A 21,260-nucleotide genomic window follows, 5' to 3' on the forward strand; every position below is an offset into this window, starting at 1 on the left:
AAGCAATAGTGCACATTTGCATTGTCTCCACATTAGGGGCGGGGAACTTGTGGCTCTCCAGGTGTTATTGAATGACAGCTCCATCAGTCTCAGCCATCATGGTCAATGGTCAGGATGATTATAGTCTAACATAAGTGGAGGACCACAGATTCCCCATCTCTGATCTGAGGAGCTTTTCACCATATATTTAGTTTTCTGAGATCTCCTGAGGCTTTAACTCAACCATTACCTTGGAAATTGGTTCTGGTTTGGCTATCTTGAAGGATCTTGTTTTCTCCCCTAGCTGACACCTTTGTTGTCACTGCCTATTTACTTTTCTCTTCTCTTCTGCTAGAACTGTAGGAAAGTTCGGAAGGGCAGATGATAATACCCCAGCATCTTTGACAACTTGAACATTAGACTAGTGACAGTTTGGTAACTTCTCCATCCAGTATCAGATGAGATAGCTTGTGTGCAACAAGTCATGTGTGATTGTGATTGAAACAGAACAATGGAATTGGGACCCAGCTGGTTTCAAGTTGTTTATTTCGTTTTCAATAAGTGAAATGGCCTATGGCCATGAGCCACTAGAATTAAATAGCCTTGGTTACCTCCCACCCAAGGGACTATCAAAGAGATAAAAATAACTACTCTCTTACATGAGATCTTGGGGCTTAAATCATATTGCATTGCTCAAATCCAATCAGTTTAATTTTCACCTTCCTTGGCTGTGACTTGAGCTCCTCAGTATTGTTGAGTTGCTGTTGTATACAGTCTCAGCCATTAATCCCTCCTTTGCATTCCACTGTCAATGTCTTTTCCCACAAGAACTGTTGAAATTTCTGACTGCTGATCCAGCTTCTATACACCTTATCCGAAATCTTCAGATTTGCCTTTAAAAAGTTCCCACAGCTGAAGTTTTTTATAATATAAATGCCCTTCAGTGCTTGATTCAGACAATTTTACTCTAGAAATGCTGGAAATCTATGTGTAAGTTGTTTTAAGCAGCATATGCATGGTGGTCCATGGGGTGCTGGTGCATAAGAGGGACTTTTCTGTGGTGGACCCCAGATTGTGGAATGCCTTCTCCTTTGAATGGTTTCTAGCCTTGTCACTATATACATTTCAACATTGGGTCAAGATGCATCTTTTTGCACTGCAGGTGGAAGATGTTGCATGGTTTAATTGTATTGAGCTGCATATTACCTGCCCTGGGACTGCATTTTGGCAGGTCGACTATATGCCTATTAAATAAATAAGCTAAAATTGGAAACTCTTATAATCTTGGCCCCGGTGCTTGGTGACAGATTAAATTAACCTAAATGTTTTTTTTCACTGCAAAAGTTGCTCTAATTCTTTACCAGTGAATAAACTGATACCCTTATCAGAACTATGATCCAACATGTTTACCCAAAGGATCTTGATATGCTGTGCATAGATGCAGGGCCAAGCTTCCGGATTAGAATTAATTCGTAGAAGCTACTACTATTTGGTGTGGGTGTGTTTACTTGTATGTGCTCTGTAAGGAACCATGTTCACATAGTGTCCCATCAGTACGGCCATTTCTAGTGAAAATCTGAGAACAACAACACAGTAGCCCACTTGGCAAAATATACATTGCATTTTGGCTTCAGTACAGGATGAAATTTGACAGTGTCCATTTACAAGTGGAACAGATTCCACTGGCAAGGCCCTCCCCCTTTCTGCTGCAGAACTTTCCAAAACTGCTGCAGAAGGTTTGGGCACTACAGAGCAGACAGGGAGGTGCAGGATGAAAGAGAGGAAGGAGTAATTCTGCTTCCATGAGCTGAAGTCCAGCATCAACCAAATGCAGCCTAGTTCTGTTTTTGATGTGTTCAGGTTTTTGCAGCTCATTTCTTGTAGCACTTGCTAGAATGTCTCATGGTTTTTTGCCTTTCTAAAGTACTTAAGTGAACAGGCTTTTAACACTTAACAAAAAGCTGCCATATGAGAGGTCAAATAAATAGATCCACCTTGCCTAACACGTGGAGTGTGTCTAACACTACTTTTGTCCCCCTACCCTCCCCCCAGCTTTCCACAGTGAAAAGACAGACACTAATTTCAAGTTGGATGTGACCGTAGAAACCCGATCAAGAAATACTGAAAGATCACAAAGTAAAGTAAGAGTGGAGAGTAACACGAAGAAAAAAGAATCTACTCTTCCTGATTCAAAACAGAGAGAAGACCATGTAAACAAGGACTTCTTGCCAGTGGAGATCCGTGGAATGCTTGATGACCTACAGCTAGACTCTGTATCTCAGGGTGCAGAACGAATGAGGGAGGAAGAAAGGCAAGATCAAAAATCACCGCCTTTTTCATTTATTAGGAGCCATAGTCCAACCAAAAGAAAGCCAGATAAGCTTTCTGCCAGTGAAGAGCCTCAAGTCACTTCTAAGAAACGCTATTATGATACAGATGAAGTTCGCCAGTATATTGTTAGACAAAAAGAGGAAAGGAAGAAGAGGCAAAATGAAGAGAAGAAAGCGCAGAAAGTGGCAACAGAACAAAAGAACAAAAGACTTCAGGAACTTTACAAGAAACAGAAAGAAGCTCTTGCTAATAAGACAAAGGGAACATTGGCTCCTGAATTAGCCACCAAACAATTACAAGAAACATACTCAAAACTGTTTCTGGAACAAACCTTACTGGAGGAGCCCCTGGTCCCTGGACAGGAGGTACAGGGATAGCTATTTTGCAAGAGTTGTTTGGGTTTTTCTTGCAGTTTGAAAGTTTGTATTAATGTTGTTTTTTTAAAGAAAAGATTTGCAGCAGTAAAAGATAGGCATTATGTTTGCACATGCCGGATAATGCTCAAACTGAGGTTTTGTTTGCGCCTGCAGTGTGGAGCACTGGCAGGAGCAAGAAATATGGCCAGACAGAAGTGAGTTAAAAATGGCTGTAGCTGTGGCTCACAGCATTTGTCATGGCATAGAGTAAGAATCCAGACCTTGGGCAGCATGGCTGTTGATCGATATAACCATGTTGCTCAATATAACCACCCAACTCGTATTCTGAAGAAGCATTGATGAGGGGAAGGCTAGGAAGCTCAGGCACACCAAGGGGCAAATTATGTAATGTGTGTGTGGCTGCCCCTGTGAAGGGTGTAGACCTTTAAATGACACCTCAGCATCCAGTTGTGCCTGATTTGGTACAATTTCCCTTCATCCCACACCAGTCCCCCGTCCTGCTGTATCCCACCTTGTTCAGGAGTGTCCCCTGACTGCCCAGGAAGGCTTTTTGGAAAGGAGTGTTTTGGTGTCCCCTTGTGAGACCTTCCTTTTTTGCCGTAGTTAGGATTAAAGCCGTCATATATTCTAATAGTGAACTTGAATGACTGAGTGCCAGACACATGTAGCCAAAATAACAACATCCACCCCCCCCCAATTGGCAGCCTTGGGAGAACCCCAGCATTTGCAGAAGTAGAAAAAATGCTGACTTAAATATAAGGTGTTCTTGCCAAAGGACCAGCTAATATGTCTAATATGTTGTTTCCTGTGTCTAGCCTGGTTTTTATAAGTGCGGAAAACAAATGTCAGCTGTTTGCTTGGTCACTTGGGACTTCTCACATGTTTAACTTTTTTTATCTTGATTAATTCTAACAGAATTTCATGTTTCAAAAATATCTCCCATTTTTCTTCCCAGTCCAAACCTGGATATCAACCGTCTGGAGAATCTGATAAAGAAAACAAAGTGCAGGAGCGCCCACCCAGTACATCTTCCAGTAGTGATATGTCTCTCTCTGAAGCTCCTCATCCTCTTATTAGGTAAGAAAGCAGGAGTATGTTTAAGGCAACTTGTAAGTATTTTAAAAGAACTTTTAACACTATTTTTTGTAAAAGACACTGTTGCAACCTTAGAAACTTGGTATAGTAGGAAATGGTCTTAAAATGACTTAGCAATATGCTCTGTGTAAGCAGCAGATTTTTCTCTTTAAAGTAATCTGTAATTTTTTTCCATTCTTGGTTAATTTTTTTCTCATCTTGATGCCTGATCTTCATGGTCAATTTTGCCTTTTCAGCATAGTCCATTATCTTAGTTATCCATTCTTCCTTTGTTGGGACATTTTCTTCCTTCCGCTTCTGGGCAAGTAGCATTCTGGCCGCTGTAGTAGAATACTTAAGTAGTCTCTTTAAATTCTTTGGTACTTCTCCTGTTATTCCTAGTAAAAAAGCCTCTGGTTTTTTTTAGAAAACGTTAATAGATTTCAGTCCTCTTGGTGCAGGATTTGGGAAGCTTGAATGCTAGGTTCCTTACAGTTCAGCAGCTTGTATTCCACTTGCAACAAAAGTTTAATCAGTTTGTAATTATTATCTGGATAATCTGTACTTTTAATACAGCAGATATTAATTTATGATGAACCATTTTTTGCATAATGCATCTTACGGTCCTAAAGTAACAAAGTGGCTTTCAGTATGTATAAAGAAAAGTATTGCATTTGTTCAGCTTTCCCCCCCAAAAAAATTCTTTCCAAATCTCACACCCTGGATAAAACATGACCCCTACCCCACGGCTTCAAATTTTACACCTTTACACTGCTCCCACAATGTGTATGGGGGATCAGGGAAAATTTAATCTGGGCTAAGAAGTCTAGTTTTTAAAATGATTTCCAATACGTTAACCTATGTGCACATTTAATAGTCAAACATTGTTCAGTCTTCATTATTCCAAGTTTATGAGAATTCAACTTTTTTGTTTTTAGGAATAATTTCTTGGACCCTTTATGGATTCAGCCAGATAGGCTGACTTCAGAAGCCCAGCTTTCTTCCCAACAACCTTCATTTGTCTTGACTGGGGGATTTGTCTCCCAGCTTTTGGCCCTGGATCACATAGATGTCTTGCAAAACGACTCTGTATTATCAAGCAGAAGGGGTCACAACACAGCTGTGGGATCCATACCTTTGGCATCTCAACCAGTTATGGCATCTGCTGTGCAGCCTACCATTAATCAGTATAAAAATAAATTGAACCGCATTGAAGCCCTGAAGGCAACAGCAGCCTCTTTGTCGAGCAGAATTGAAAGCGAAGCCAAGAAGTTAGCCGGGGCCAGCATTAACTATGGTGAGGTGTGGAATACTGAGCGTGACTTGTTGCAAGGAGATCAGGGTGATGGCAGTTGGACAATGGCCAGCAGCCCCCCTGTGGACGAAGAGGATGTATTTTCAGCCAGGCTCCAGAAGATGTTGGGTACTTGTACCCCACATACAAGTTTTGATGATAACCTCCCTGGAGTCGGGAACCTTGGTGAGTTCAAAAGGCTCCCAGAGACCCTCAGCCCTCGGGCTGCAACTATCAGCCTTCCAGGTAACTACAGAACTGAAGGAATGCTAGGAAATCTATCCAAAAAACAAGCATGCTCCCCAGGTGCTGAAAGTAAAGTTGTAGCTATGCGTGATGGTAGCATAGAGTCAATAAGTGAGGGGCCACTCAGTGATGGCCTTGCATCTGAGGAGGAAGGAGAGAGGCGTGAGCATCCGACTTTGAAGACTCTGGAAGTGTTAAAGGAGAAAGAATTCTGTGCTGCAGATATAGCTGGCTGTGAGCCCATAAAAGAAGTTCAGAAGGAGGCAGAGAAGTGTTTGCTCATTTTTAGACATATCAGGAGTACTTGGGAAGAACTGATAAGGGGGAGTCCCCATAGTGCCATCAACATCTTTACAAAATATTACCAGCTTTGTGGGAAAGGTAAGGCAATGAGAGACTTACTGCTGCCTCTGGTGTTTTGTTGGTGTAATTGTCAAAATGACTGCACTTCCATGATAGTTGAAATCCTGAGCTCTTTAAGTTATGTTATAAACCTGTAGCTCAGATTTTGTTTTTTTATGCTGATGCCAGTATTTGCTGATAAGCGAGAAGTTTCCAGTCCTTTTTGAAAATTTTGGCAACTACGTCTTTACTATGAAATCGCTTAACTGTCTTCAGATTATAATTGAACGTTGTTGCATATAAAGGAAAATTTCCAAAGCTGCTCTTAATGGGCTTTGGATCTCTGTCAGCAAGCTTATTTGGCATGCTTCTGAAATACAGATTACTTTGTTTTTGCTCTTTCACCTCTTGCAGGATTTGAACAGTGGTCAGGGCAAGCACCACCAACTCAGGAACCTTTGCTTCCAGTCATGAGTCCCCCAGCTAGCATTGATTCATATGAAGATGATTTCATTTCCTCCCAGGAAAGTGTAACCATTGCAGATAAAAGAGTTCCTCTTCAGCCCAGGTACTTATTTGAGTTGAGTTGAGTCGATATAGCAACCGAGAAATTTCGTTGTTCCCGCAAGGGGACAATGACAATAAAGATTTATTCTATTCTATTATTCTATTCTAAATGGCAGCGAAAATCAATGAAGAATCATGTTCATTAAATAATGAACTATTACAGGGTTGTTTTTCATCCCTCAATGGGAAGGGAATGCTTCCTTGTTATAGAGTATGACAAATCTGAGTTGTGGCATAGAGCAGAGTAAATGAGTACTTTGTCTATTTAAAACAGCTTTCGAGTCACAACCTGGTACTTTTTTTCAAGGCACAAATGACACTCAGCTCAACTGTTTTTGAAAATCTTGAATTAACAGCCTGAAAATTATTTAAGAACTACAGAATTCCCTTTGCTGGTGTTTCGAATCAGGATTGACAAATATTTAATCTATTTAAGAGAACTTAATTTACTAATTCAGTTGATTTTTAAGTATAGATATTTCAATATCCTTAAGGGTGTTGGAGAATAGGAACTCAGTTTTGAACACAAAAATTATTGCATTGTTAAAAGGAAAGATGTCTGTAATAGTTTACATACAGGTCCCACTGTCCACCCACTGGATACCCACCAGTTCACTAGTCCAAACATAAAGAATTATACACTCCGCAGAGTCAGATATCTGAACAGCTGGAGCTTGCCCACTTTGTGCTTTGCTTGTCAGCGGCATTCATTCTGGGGCAGAAACCATGGAGAGAGGAAGAGGGAGATAGATCAGACCAATCAAGACAGCAGGACAAATCAGTTTTTCTGTCTCTCTTTTGCTGGCTGGCTACATCCATTTTAGGCAGAAACAATGTTGGGAGGAGGAATGCATTGTGGGCAGATGGCTGTTCCTGCGTGTAATTCCTTATTGCGACAACATCCACTTAAAAAAATAAATATGCTTTTAAGATTCAGCCCGAATATTAATGGAGTAAACCATAATTCAGCTGTACATTAAAGCTTGCAGGTCTAGCCCATGTGCAAAGTTGTCTATAATTCAGCTGCTTTTAGAGGTAAATAGAAGTCCTGCTCTTGTGCCTTGTAAGGCTTTATTAAGTAAATTAAAATGCTCATTACACAAGTAGTATAAATGTAACTGAGAAAGTCCGGCAATATTTTAGTTGCATGTCTATATCGACAGTGGCAGCAGCCCCAGCCTCAAAGAGGAGTTTGCCACCAGAAAGTCGTCGTATGAGCAGCAAGCTGTAGAATTTACCCACCATTCCTCAGGAACACTTTCTGCAGGTTCTTCCAACTCGTCTGCATCATCTAAAAAAAGAGTGAAAAAGGAAAGTAAGTGCCATTTACTATGCTTGTGTTTTTGCCATTGTTATTATGGTTGAACATACAAATTGTTATGATTATGATTATTAGAATGGAGTGTCCGCCAACTGTGTTTCCCACAAACCCTTCCAGAACCTTGCCAAACCTTGTGGAATAGCCCCTCTTCTTTCAGCCAACTTTGGCCCCTAGATAGTGATCAAGTACTGATATTGTTGCTCTCAAATCTGGGTTGAAACCTTTGGCAAAGTTTTAAAATCTGAAAATGTCAAGTGTACTTGTCAAGTGGGGGAAAGTATATATTTATTTTATATTTAAATCACTTTTTCCCAAAATGTGTGTTACAGAGTCAGAATCTTTCAGCACAGTTCCAAGTGCCTCTCTGAGGGAGGAAAACAAAATGTTGCCAGGGTCAGAGTATGGATCACAACAGGTGAAGAATGTATTACCTAATAATGGAATACCTCATAGAGAAGACCAGAGCCCAGATTCTGACAGCACTTTAGAAGAACTTTCTGCTCACTCCTTGATGAGGTAAAGTGAACCACTTCATTTAGTTGTATATTACCAAACCATAGCCACATTCAGATAATCATATATTGGCTTAATAAACTGAATGATGTCAATATGTCTTTTCTCCATGCAGTCAGACTTTTTGCTTGTGCAATGAAACAAAGAGCAATATTTAACAGCTTTGGAACAAACCAGGTTTTTAAACCGCAGTTTGAAATTGATCTAATATCCTAACCTGTTCCAAAGCTAGTAACCAGAATGTCCTGGTTTAGATGAAATAGGAAATCATGATTGATTAGAGATTGCCTCATTTGATCATATAACAAAGGGAAGAGCGAAGGTGGCTGCTTGTGTGGGCAAAACAGTAATTTAATATCTCTGTTTTAAAACAGAGGTATGATAATCTGAACTATACCAATGTTTTTGAAGTAACATATAAGCTCTTCAAATAGTTGGAAGACTGTATTTTGTGTGTGTGAATCTCAAGTATTGCCAGAGCTTTTTTTCCCCTGGGGTACTCAGGGTATGCAGTCCTGGCAGTTTTTTCCCCTAGAAGAAAATCACAGGTTAAAAGTGTGGCACACAACCTGTAACAACTTCATGATGAGTACCAGCACAATTTTTCTAGAAGAAAAGCACTGGCTATTACTCTTTTCTTTGTGTACTGCTGGAGGTATATGATACTTTCCAAACTGGTTTTGCTGTGTGACTACTCTTTCTTGAAAGAATAAAGACTTCAATTCTTGTTTAACTTTTAGTCTCCCAGATAAGATAAGGTCCCCAAGGACTCCAAGCTCTCCTCATTCTCCAAGCCTACAGAAACCATTGGATCCTGCAGTAAATACGGCAGAAAAAATTAGACCCCTTTCAAACTCTCTGGGGACTATAACTTCTGGACCCAAGGCAAACCATGCCTTCTCTGATATGAACCTTGGAACCAACAGGACCGGGGCAGGTAACATGAATGGTGAGCTGGCAAAAACTATATGGCTCATGATGCTGCTTACTCTTGCTACATTTCTTAAAAAATGTGATTTGCATGAACACATAGGTGTTTAGTATTTCATATTTACCTTACAGGTACCATGCGCTTCTCACCTGCCGGTCTCCAACATCGTATGTCAGCAGAGCTTAATTATTTAAGTGCAATTGAGGAGTCTGTTCGCCAGATCTCTGATGTCGAACGAGTCCGAGGCATATCACTTGCCCAGCAGGAAAGTGTTTCACTAGCTCAGATTCTAAAGGTAACCGTAGTTCTTATCTCTGCCTTATTTGCTGTATACACTCCTCTGAAGTGTCTGTCAAAGATAAGAGTGGTTGCGATCAGATGAATACAGTCATACCTTGGTTTAAGTACGCCTCGGTTTGAGTATTTTCAGTTTAAGTCCTCCGCGGACCTGTCTGGAACGGATTAATCCACTTTCCATTACTTTCAATGGGAAAGTTCGCTTCAGGTTAAGTACGCTTCAGTTTAAGTACAGACTTCCAGAACCAATTGTGTACTTAAACCAAGGTACCACTGTATTGTTATATTTCCATTAAAACTACAAAATTTGTAGGTTCTTGTTCAAAAGAGGGAACAAAATCTGTGGTTCCTGAAAATGATAGCTGCTTGTGATAAATGTGGTTATGTGCAATTTCAATACTTCATACCAAAAGTTTTATTTATTGCAGTATTATTGTATAGGGTGGAACTTGTGAACTTTGTAAAAATAGACAATGAAAGGCATGAGATACACTATAAGACGCAGAAGTATAAGTGCTAATAATAAATGAAATATTTAGGATTTAGTGACAGGGGCAATAATATCCTTATGGAAATATATTTTAAGTGTAAGGTACCTTGAATTACATTGTATGTAAAAATGCAGGATATAAATTAATAAACTAAAACTAAACTAAACTTAATCTTGTAGGCACAGCAGCAGCAACACGAGCGCGACTTGGCTCTTCTGAAGCTCAAGGCAGAGCAAGAAGCTCTGGAAAGTCAGAGGCAACTGGATGAGGCAATGAAGAAAGCAGCTCAGGTAATGAGGTCTTTCAAACAGTATGTAAAACTTAAAAGTAGAATTCTTTTCCTGTGGAGAAATTGGTGCTAATGGATGCTAATCCAAATCTCACAAATAGCAGGCAACAAGAAATTGGGTCATCTCAATGTACTGTACTTCAGAAAAAGATCTTGTTCTAGAGGTGCAAGATTTTAGAAGATGCCAACATTAGTGAGTCAGGGGGCACTGTGGGAATCAGTCCCAAAATAGCTACCATGTGGGCCATGACATATCCCAAAATAGCTGCCATGTGTTAATTTGGAGATCCAGTCAAGGCCACTGCACACCATGCCAAATACTGACACTCCTTAAGCCAGGGAAATGACAGGAAGTGAGGTCTTTGGACCTAGCAGATCACACAGACAGAATGTCTCATTTTTTTAAAAAAAGTACAGAATAAAACCATATTGTATTCAGAACTCAAAAGCATCAGTTCACGCTGATCAGTTCATGCCCAGCACCTCCACTTCTGCCTGACACTCTCCCTACGCTCAACAAAATTTAAACTGTATTATTACAAAGTGTGTCTCAATATAGGATCGTGCCCTAATAGCAAAGGTGCTGGGCATGTCATAATAATTTATAATTTACTAGCTGGCCCCTTTGGCACATGAAATAAAGTAGAACTTTTTTTAAAATACATAGGGCCATGCAGAATCTATCCAGCAGCTGGTACAGTCACAACAGGAGACAGTAGGTGCTTTACAGGAGACCACTTGCAAGATTGCAGCTCAGCAGATGGAGACTGCTCTGCTCACCACAGATGCTGCTCGCCAGATACGTGAGGTTAGATTCTGCTCTGGAATCCTTGGCAAGCTTGGCCTTGTGCAGAATGGTTGCTAAAGCTAGCTTGCTGATTGTAGCTAAGAGCTCTTCAGCAGACTACTTTGGGAAAGGAAAGCACGCTGCCTGTTTGAAGGATGGGAGAGAGGGAGAGAGAGAGAGAGAGAGAAATATTTTAGTGTGTGTATATATATTTGAAATGTGCGTAATTTCTCAAATATTAACTTACGAAAAGTACATCTGTCTGTGCTTCTTTATTCAGATGACAGAGCTTGCAAGAGTCCAGATCTCTGGTGCCATTGGTGCTCCGGCAACCCCGATGACCACACTGATTGACCAAGAGCGGAAGCAGCATTCAGCATTCATAAAGAAGCTAAAATCTCATAATACAAGCAGGTATTTTAGATTACATTTTAGTTCTTAGAATAGATTGCGAGCAGTGTTTCACCAAAGGCATGAAGGCAGACTCCAAAAAACACCCACCACCACTGATATGCGTACTTGCGTAGGTGAGGGAGGGGAATTTGATGTCCGCATGAGTACTAGGCAACTCCCCAAGAGCTCTTACTTTCTTTTCCCTGTCTCATCAATAAAGAGCAGTTTCCCTCCCCCTTCCTTTTAGCCTTTGTGACCTTTTATTGTTTGATTTTTCTAAACTAGCAGCCAATACTGTAGCAAGGCAGGTCATTTGGCTCCAGCATTAGAGTGTAGAAGGGAATTCTTAAGGAAAGGGAATACAGTCAAACCTTGGTTCTTGAATGGCTTAGTTGCCGAATGTTTCGACTCCCTAACGTCGAAAACCCAGAAGCGAGTGTTCCAGCTTTCGAACAATTTTCGGAGGTCGAACGTCCGTCGCAGCAGACAAGGCTCTTCCAATTAGAAGCTGCACCTTGGAAGTCGAACATTTTGGATATCGGACATCCTTCTGGAACGGATTACGTTCGACTTCCGAGGTTTGACTGTATGTGCATTTGTACTTGTTGGGTTTACTTGATAGTCCCTTGATTGACTTATTGTAGGCATCAGGGAAGACTTTGTGCATAGGGCTATAACACCAGTTTGCACATCCTGTCCATTTCTTCCCTGTGGGGAATGGAAGAATGGTAGGTTCCTGCCTTCCATATTGAAATCCACGATCAGAGGCCAATGTATCTGTTGTTGGCTGCTCCACACACCTTTTATCCCCCCCCCCCAAAAAAACACTCCTGGAGTTAGAAGATTGATACGTCTACTTTCTGCCTGCCAAAACAGAGGCCTATTTCACATGCCACTTGGCAGGAGATGCTTCCTTCCCTGTCAAGTGACTCATCCTGAGTGGGAAGAAGTCCATGCCATTTTATATTGGGTGCTCTAGAGAGTGACAAGTGTCAGGAAGCGTCGCCTGCTCTCCATTTGTTCTGCACACAAGAGAAACTAAGCCTAGTTTGGATACACACAAAGCTCTTTATGCAGAGCTAACTACATTTTTCTGACTCATTTGTCATTACTGATACTTAATTGGATGTTTCTCATTCATTTATTTCACTATAATCATTTTGTCTTGTAAGGCTTTTTTTCAGCTACTTATGACAATCAGCTTGAACTTTCTTTTTTATTTTCAGAATAACTCACGCTTGCTTATTTTCTTTAATAGGAAAGCAGAATCTATACCTTCACAAAGTAAAGAGGAGATAGATGACTCAAAACTCCTTTCTTCCTCATTTGATAGTTATACAGAATCGCCAAGATCAAAGGCACATGATCAGAGGTAAGAAGCAGAACTCAAACAGTTACTGTCAATTATAAAGGGAGCAGAAGAAGACTTTGAGCAGTACTTGATGTCTGGTGTTTCTTCTTCTAGTCCAGACCTGCAGATCTTTTGAGCCTGCAAACTCACATGGGCTCAATAAACTAGGGCAGACCATAGCTAGCTGTTGGATCACAAGTCATGCAGGCCTATCCATGGACCATTGCATTAGCCAAGTTGCTATATTTTGGAGTGGTGTTTAATGCTAATCTGATACCCCATGACATGAATATGAACTGAATTCTTCTTCATGTTTTCTGTGCAGTCACATAATATGGTTTTTGCACTTATGCAGAGTCTCGTTCAGGAATGATCTAAAACTAAACTTGAGTTGTTTTTTATTGTGCAGCAGCACTGTTGGTATTATTATTATTATTTTAATTATTATTTTAATTATTATATTATTATATTATTATAATGCAGGCCTGTTTTACAACCCTAATTCAAGATTCCCTTCTGTGCTTTTATTATACCTTTTTATAAAACAGTAGCAGCAGCAGTTGCCAGGAAAGTCCATTTGTTTCATCTTCCAAGGGGACCAAGAAACTTTCCCGTCGTGAAAAGTCAGGCAGCTCCATTGAAGAGCAGGTTCCTATGGCTGTGAATGATTCTTTAATGAATGATACTATTCCATCCATTGCAGATGAGAGAGGTTGGTTCTTGGACGAGTACTTAAACTACTTCAGTGTTTACTCCTAGTTCTATTCCAATCTATTTGCTGCTTGTGTTATGTCCCTTGCTCTATTGATTGTTCTGCTGGTGGAGTCACATAGAAGAAGTATAAAATGGTGAAATATTTACCAGGCTGTTGCATGCAGCACTCTTTCCCCATCACAGGCAATCCACAATTACTTTTATATGTCATTTTCTGGTTAGCCAGCCCCTTGAGCTGCTGGGGAATCTGCAGTCTGATAATGACACCATGATAGCCACATTGAATCCTGGCTAGCTGTTGCTTCCAGCCTCCATTGTTCTGGGAGCCACTGACTGAGTGTTCCTCCTTCCTTTGTTCTGGGAATCACTGAGGTTGGTTTTTTTTTTAAAGTCACGAGTCTTTACATCAGTGTGTGTACTTGTTTACAAGTGAGTGTTATGCAAGATGCGATTTCCTGAGCTTAATTTCTAATATCTTAAGTAATGGAACGTCAGGTGGGGCTTGGTTATTATTGGCTGGCAGCATGTTTTATGGAGCAAAAAATATGTTGCAATTTGAAGTTCTTTTGTGGGAGGATAAAGCCAGCTTCCTAGTTCCAAGAAACATGGGCCTCCAGGAAGCATATTTAGCTCCCATGCTGACATTGCTACTTATTGATGTCCTTTTAGTCTTTGACCTCATACTTTTTGACATTTGTTGTAAGCGGGGAAAGTGCTGCAGATTGGAGATAATATCTACTCCATCACCCCAACTCTGGGTGTCCTGAATACCATTGAAAGGGCATGTGCAAATATATTTATGTATGTGCAATATATGGACCCTTTCCGTCATATGGACAGGTGTTTTGCTAGTTTATTTATACATACATACATACATACATACATACATACATACATACATACCCCACCCATCTGATGGGGTATAATTCAGTCATCTACGATACTGATCATTCAGTCAGTATTCATTTACTTGTATTGCCCACTTCGTTAAGCCATACATTCCAACTATTACATGAAACTAGTTTATACATTACTTGTTCTGTAATGCAAACTTTCCCTTAACTAAAATTTTTTTGGGTGTTTTCTTCAGACTCCGCCTCTGTGGCAACAGAATATTCTCTTAAATTTGATGAGTCCATGACGGAGGATGAGATTGAAGAAAAGTCGTTCCGGTCCTTGCTACCTTCTGAAAGTCACCGCCGGATCAATTTGAAGAAACGAGTTCACCAGGATTATTCTGATGAGGAGGCTTTCCCTGGAAGGTCTACCATGTCACCTGTTAAAGTAAGTTTTCAGTACTCTGCAGCCGCATGTTTGTTGAGGCTCCTCTAGTTGCTTTCAGAAAACCATTCAGTAAATTTTAGTGGGGATGTCCTGTACATAAATGAACAGCATAATTGTATAGTATCTGCAGACTTGAAAAAACTGTGGGCATGGTATACCATGTGTGAAAGTCTGCAGGGTACAGGAACCTCCTTTTGTGGGCAAAAAGAGTCCAGGGAAACAAACTGCATGATGCAGTTGTAAGTGCATGTGCATTTTCAAAGCACATGCATGCTTATTCATGGCCTGAACTTGGTTTTTTAAACCAGCTATTCATTCCATACCTGTTTGGAAGGATGCTTGATCAAAGCGGTGGCATCCTCTCTAGCAATGCTTCTTATTTTAACAAAAGCACTCGCCCTGTTATATATAAACATTTACATTTGGCAAATGTATGTTTTAAATTTGCTTTCTTGTCATTAGGAGCTAAGCCTGCCATTCTCAAGAGGGCAGGATAGCTTTTCTAAATTTACCATGGAAATGGTGCGGCAGTACATGAAGGAGGAAGAAATGCGGTCAGCTCACCAGTCATCACTGCTTAGGCTGCGTGAGAAAGCACTGAAAGAGAAGGCAAGGGCTGAGCTAGCCTGGTTGGAACACCAGAAAAAGTAAGAGTGTTCAGAAAACACAATGACCCCAAATTTAGTAATTTGTGCTCCATCCTAGGACTTCTTTGGTTTTCTCTCAGTTTTGTTAAACTCTGCTTTCCAAACCCCTTTTGCAAATGTTCTGTATGCCATGAAATAATAATTAAACAAAGAAGTGTGTTTGTAGTTACACAAATAGAATCCCTGGGGGCAAGGTTGGTGCACAGTTGTGCTGCAGAAGCAACTACAGAAGCCAGATGGAGTTTAAATGAAGTGTGATTTTTTTTTAAAAAGCATAGCTCTGCTTCACTTGTAAGGTCTTTCTGTATATTTCATATTAGCTTTAATATATTCTATCATGTGGGTTCTTGAAAAGCAAAGAATTACTGTCCATCTTTCTTTTGAGGGAGATCTTCCAGACAGTGCAATCCATTCTTCAGCTGATCACCTTACTCTTTTTCACACATGTGCTCCATAACAGTCAAGCACTTATTGCTTGCTGGTTCTAATATTACGGAACTTTGATCATCTGTAATGGGATTGGATAGTTCCATTTCTTGGCCTAACATCTGGAGATTAGAATTTCCTCCAGGCAAGGTTGGCTATTTCTGCCCCAGAAAGGCCCAAGTTCTTTATCTGATAGGCCCCATGTTTTGGGGTATATGGTCCAACTTGAAGTAATTACGTAGCTAGTACTAAAAAAATGAGTGCTGCTGCTGCTGTCTCATCAAGAACAACCACAATGGCCAAATATGAGGTACCAGCATTTCATAGGGTTATTGCCCACCTGGTAAGTGAGAGTGTGAGTGTCATGGTTGCTCTTGGATCCACCCTTTCAGGTGTTGGCTAGTGTAGGCACAGGAAGAGCATGTCCTAACGCCATCCGACATGATGTAGAAGCATGCACACTTCTTCAGATTAGATTTGAATTAGTCTATTAGAACAAGAATATATTGGTTATGGGGCTCCGATGTTTTGTGCTCCAGTTCCCATCACCCCCAGCCAGCCTGAACAATGGTCAGGAACAATGAGTGTTGTAATCCAAAACATTTGGAGTAAAGCTGTCCAAAGTCTAGCAGAATTGGGCGAGGTGGGTAGTTGAAAAATTCCCCCGTGGGCAGTGGGATCCTTTTGGGGCAGGATCATTGTGGGGTGAAAGATGCTTTGTGCATTTGCACGCACCCCATAGTCCCCTTTGTTCAGGTGTATTTTACCTTCACCTGTGCATAAAACTGTATTACCAATACTTAAATGAAAATGAAAATCCATAAGTACCAAAACAGAATTGCAATGCAGACGTGAGAGAAACTGAACTTTCCTTGCCTTGATTCTCATAGGCGTTTACGAGACAAAGGAGAGGATGACAAAATGCCACCTATCCGAAAGAAACAGCGTGGTCTACTTCTGAAGTTGAAGCAGGAAAAGGTAAAAATTCATTTTAAATCCACCTGTGCTGAGTTTCTTCTTAATCACTGAATTTTGATCTGGTGTATAGGGCTGGGCAATATCTGGTTTTCAACACAGTGATATATCACCACCTAAACATTGTGATATACTGATACTGATCACAATATCTGAAATAAGGATGGAGCTATGCAGAGGCACTGGCTGGCTTAACGGTTTTCCTCGCATCATGATTTTTGCATAGCACACGCTCTCACTCTCTTTCTTTCTTTCTCTCACTCACTCACTCACTCACACACACACATCATGATTCGTGAAATATTGCCAGGTCAAAAGTTAAGAAACCAATATTACAATATGGCCTTCAACCCAGTTTTGGATGATATATCAATATATTGCCCAGCCCTATTGGTGTAGTTAGGATTAGGAGTCATATCTGATCCTGCTGTACGACTCCAGAATATTGCATGCTATGAGAACTGAAAAGAATCTTTAGAGGTGTGTTCCCTTTGGCTCTTGAACTGGCTCTGTTTGATAGTAAATGTCTTGTAGCAGAAACCCTAGCAGCATATTTGTTGATCTGTACAGCGCATCACATTCCTTACAATTCAATACAGTATAGGCATTATGTTCTTAGTAATTGAAAAGTCTCTTTTCAACCAAGGAAATTACCATGTTTCTCCGAAAATAAGACACTGTCTTATATTTATTTTTCCTCAAAAAAACACACTATGGCTTATTTTCAGGGGATATCTTATTTTTTATTAAGTATGGTTCAGTTTAACCTACAAAGTTAAACTGCCTATCACTATGGCTTATTTTCGGGGTATGGCTTATATTCCTTGAATGCTTAAAAATCCTGCCACAAAGGATAATTTCAAAAAATCTTCACAAAGTTTTATTCAGGATAACTTTGTGAAGATTTTTTGAAATTATCCTTTCTGGCCCGAGTTCTTGTAATTTTTCGTTTACTTCTGAACTTACCAAGAACTCCAATTTCTACTGTAAAAATCCTGCCACGGCTTATTTTATGGCTACGTCTTATTTTCGGAGAAACAGGATATTCATATAAATTAGTATTCATAAAAATATTTGTAGAGCAGGATATTTTCTGGACCTGCAGAAAGTATGTAGCCTATGTATTTCAGTAGCCATGCCATACAAAAATAAACAGTAGTTCAACATTTCAAAGATTTAATGCTTGTTTGTACGGCTCAGCTGGGGCGCAGGAGGGTTCCCCACTCCCAGCAGAGCCATCCCTGCTGCTCCCCCTGCTTGTGTGGGAGCCAGTGCTGGGCTGGGGGATCCTTTAAATGCTCAAAGGGGAGCGGCAGCTGCACACTCCTTAGCTGAGCAGTTGAAAGATGCAGAGGCAGGAACAAGCTGTATTGGGGCCTCGCCAATGAAGCTTTTTTCTCCCTCTGCGCTGTATGGGGGCAGAGTGGGGTGGCAGTTTCACTCAGCGATATACCACTGAGTGAAGCCGACATCGCTGTCTGCTCCTCATACTGGTCCTGGGCAATATATTGATATATCGCCCAGGCCAATTGTAAACTCCTTTGGGAATTTATTTTTGGCTAAAAAATTAGACAGATGCATATAAAACATTGCCCATGCTTGAAATCTTTGAATCTGAAGCAGACATGATGTATGAGGAAAGTGGGAGCGGATGAATGAAGAAAATGAGTACAGTGGTACCTCGGTTTAAGTACACAATTGGTTCCGGAGGTCTGTACTTAACCTGAAGCGTACTTAACCTGAAGCGAACTTTCCCATTAAAAGTAATGGAAAGTGGATTAATCCGTTCCAGACGGGTCCGTGGTGTACTCAACCTGAAGCGTACTTAACCCGAAGTATGAGTGTAATTGGTTCTGGAAGTCCATACTTAACCTGAAGCGAACTTTCCCATTGAAAGTAATGGAAAGTGGATTAATCCGTTCCAGAGGTGTCCACGGAGTACTTAAACTGAAAGTACTCAAACCAAAGCGTACTTAAACCGAGGTATGACTGTATTGGAGGTGAGGTACTGAATTCAGAAAGGGGCAGAGGGGAGGAACAAAAACCATGGGAGAAAACATAAGTTTCAACCAGTGCATCATAGAAAACACACAGGAATAGGACATTGCAGAGAGAAGATAGGTCTATTTCAAGAGGGTTAGAGCCAGTGAAACAAAGGAAGTGGGGAGGAACATTGATTGACAGAAGAGAAGATGAGAAGATTAGCAGAAAAGTTGAGAAAGCTAATTACTAGAATAAAAAGCTTGCAATGAAAGCAAGAAGTATAAAGTAGGGCTAGGGATGGGGGAAGGGGAGAGAGATGTGGTCCAAGCTGCAGGTAAAGACAAAAACATACCAAGCAGCATAATGAAGAGCAGAAGTGAAAGGCTGAAGATAAGTAAGAGAGAAGCCTACAAAAACATTACTACTCTCTTTTTTTTTTTTTGCTTTATTGTTCTTACTCATAAAGGCAGAAATCAAGCGTCTTAAGGAAGCCAATAAGGCAGCCAGAAAGGAGAGGCAACTAATCCTTAAGCAGCAGGAAGAGATAGAGCGAATACGGCAAACCACTATGAAACTGCAGGAAAAACTGAAGTCTGCAGGGGAAAATAAACTGGTAAGCTTCACTGCAAGAGCTGGAAACATGCACCTGAGAGTTAGCCCGTTACTTTTATTTGTAGCACTGCAGTTTTCAAATTGAATGAAAAATAATTGGCACAAAAAAGAGGGGTATAAGTTTTTTAAATAAATAAGCTGATCCTGAAAACTTTATTGCTAACATTTATGGTTGAAAAAGACCAACCACACAACAGTGACTTCTAAAATAATCAGAACTGTTTTCGTTGTTGGAACTGCAGATTGTGCTCATAAGTCTAGAGTTTCTCAGTATTATTTCTGTCCCACCCTCCCTCCCTAAGGAGCTCAGGGTGGCAAACAGGTCCACAATTTAAAAATGAAAAAAGCAAAAAACATACTGAAGCAGTTAAAATGTTCTAAAAACAATTGCATCTAAAAGCATTTACAGTTAAAAATATTTGCATCCAGTGATATTGGAGTTATATTAAGATGCTGATCAAAGTACATATAAAATTGTTATAGGAAAATATTCTGTAAAAAAATGCAAGGTACATGGATGTAGAAAGAGAGAGATAATAGTTAGAGAAATATGTATAGATAATAGAAAATAGCTTTTTCATGTTGACTATCTGTTTGGAATTTTTAATTTTATTTTTTTTTGGTCATAGGAGCCTTGCAGTGAGGATGATATAAAGCAAACACGTTCTTCAACCCCGCTGCCATCAGATGCAGAAACATGGAGCCTATCCTCTGTTTCCGGCTCTGAGACCAGTAGCATTATGCAGAAACTAAAGAAAATGCGCAGCCAAATGGATGAAAAGTAACTATTGGTTGTTTTTTTATTGATGAGATCAGTAACTGGCTATAAGGATGACTACTTCTTTGGGGTTTACTTTTGCTTCCTCTAGCTGTAGTGTCATTTCAGTTTAGCTAGCCTCGCTGTTGGCTTGGCATTGTACATTGAACACATGAATGAATGCGAATTTGCAAAGTTGCCTTGCCATCTCGTCACGTATCGCCTATTCCAGGGGTAGCCAACATGGTGCTCTACTGACGTTGCTGAACTCCAACACCCATAGTCCTTTACCACTGGCGGTGCTGGGGCAGATGGGAGTTGTTGTTACTTCGTTTGTTCAATTTATATCCTGCCCTTCCTCCCACAGGAACCTGGGGTGGCAGACATAGCATTAAATAGGACACTAAAAACACACACACAAAAAACCCACAAACAGTTGTAAAACATTCTAAAAATAATCCAGTTTAAAACATTCTCAATGAGTGATCTCAGGGTTTCCAGGAACAGTGTATTCTGATCAAATGCCTGGGTAAACACAAATATTTTTACATTTTCCCTGAAAGTCCGTAATGAGGGAGACAGACCTACCTGTCACAGAAAAAGCCCTATCATGGGTCACCACCAGCTGAGCAGTCCCCAGTCTCAGCACAAGCGACAGGTTCTCAGCTGACAATTGTAGGTTCTGAGATGGTTGATCCTGAGAAAGGGGCTCTTTTGGATACTTTGTCCCCAAGCCATTTATGGCTTTGTAGACTAGTACTGTACTGACACCATGAATTTGACCTGGTTAGCTCACTGGCAGCCTGGTGACACATTGTTCCATTGGGTTGCCCCACTTGCCAGCCTAGTCGCTTGGATTCTTCACTAGCTGCAGCCACCAAACCGTCTTCAGGGGCAGCCCCACATTACAGTTGCCCAGACAGGAGTTCACCAGGGCGTGGACAACTGAGTCCTAGCCACTCCTAGCCACTTGAGATTCCAGTGACAAGTTGGAATCCAGGAGTACTCCCAGACTATGAGCCTGTTCCTTCGGGAGGAGTGCAACCCATCCCAGGACAGTTTAGACACCTAATCCCCAAACAAAAGAACCACCCGCCCACGGCACTTCAATCTTGGTATCAGGATTCAGCATCAGTTTATTAGCCTGCATCCAGCCTTTCACTGCTTCCCACACACCAGTCCAACCAACACCTTCACAGTCTCTTGATTTAGATGGAATGGAGAGAGAGAGAGAGAAAGTTGTGTGTCATCAGCATACTGATGGCATCATGCTCCATTC

The 21,260-nt window shown here is 40.7% G+C and overlaps 1 protein-coding gene across 9 annotated transcripts in view; it reads left to right on the plus strand.

Annotated features, from left to right (window-relative positions):
* CEP350 (centrosomal protein 350) overlaps positions 1 to 21,260 on the plus strand; it is a 58,716-nt gene that overhangs the window by 19,467 nt on the left and 17,989 nt on the right. For 3 of the 9 annotated variants that reach the window (XM_035121771.3, XM_035121770.3, XM_035121772.3), the window contains exons 10-27: positions 2,032 to 2,675; positions 3,643 to 3,764; positions 4,700 to 5,682; positions 6,058 to 6,211; positions 7,374 to 7,525; positions 7,861 to 8,047; positions 8,785 to 8,993; positions 9,107 to 9,270; positions 9,943 to 10,053; positions 10,720 to 10,860; positions 11,120 to 11,253; positions 12,491 to 12,604; positions 13,132 to 13,295; positions 14,388 to 14,581; positions 15,044 to 15,228; positions 16,545 to 16,632; positions 19,079 to 19,225; positions 19,854 to 20,005. In XM_035121771.3, coding sequence (XP_034977662.2) covers positions 2,032 to 2,675; positions 3,643 to 3,764; positions 4,700 to 5,682; positions 6,058 to 6,211; positions 7,374 to 7,525; positions 7,861 to 8,047; positions 8,785 to 8,993; positions 9,107 to 9,270; positions 9,943 to 10,053; positions 10,720 to 10,860; positions 11,120 to 11,253; positions 12,491 to 12,604; positions 13,132 to 13,295; positions 14,388 to 14,581; positions 15,044 to 15,228; positions 16,545 to 16,632; positions 19,079 to 19,225; positions 19,854 to 20,005 — 4,045 coding nt within the window. The remainder of the gene's footprint in view (positions 1 to 2,031; positions 2,676 to 3,642; positions 3,765 to 4,699; positions 5,683 to 6,057; positions 6,212 to 7,373; positions 7,526 to 7,860; positions 8,048 to 8,784; positions 8,994 to 9,106; positions 9,271 to 9,942; positions 10,054 to 10,719; positions 10,861 to 11,119; positions 11,254 to 12,490; positions 12,605 to 13,131; positions 13,296 to 14,387; positions 14,582 to 15,043; positions 15,229 to 16,544; positions 16,633 to 19,078; positions 19,226 to 19,853; positions 20,006 to 21,260) is intronic. The other 6 variants (XM_035121774.3, XM_088673708.1, XM_035121773.3 and 3 more) reach the window with 4 other exon arrangements.

This window comes from Zootoca vivipara, chromosome 7, assembly GCF_965207765.1.
Source record: "Zootoca vivipara chromosome 7, rZooViv2.hap1.1, whole genome shotgun sequence".
NCBI lineage: Eukaryota > Metazoa > Chordata > Lepidosauria > Squamata > Lacertidae > Zootoca > Zootoca vivipara.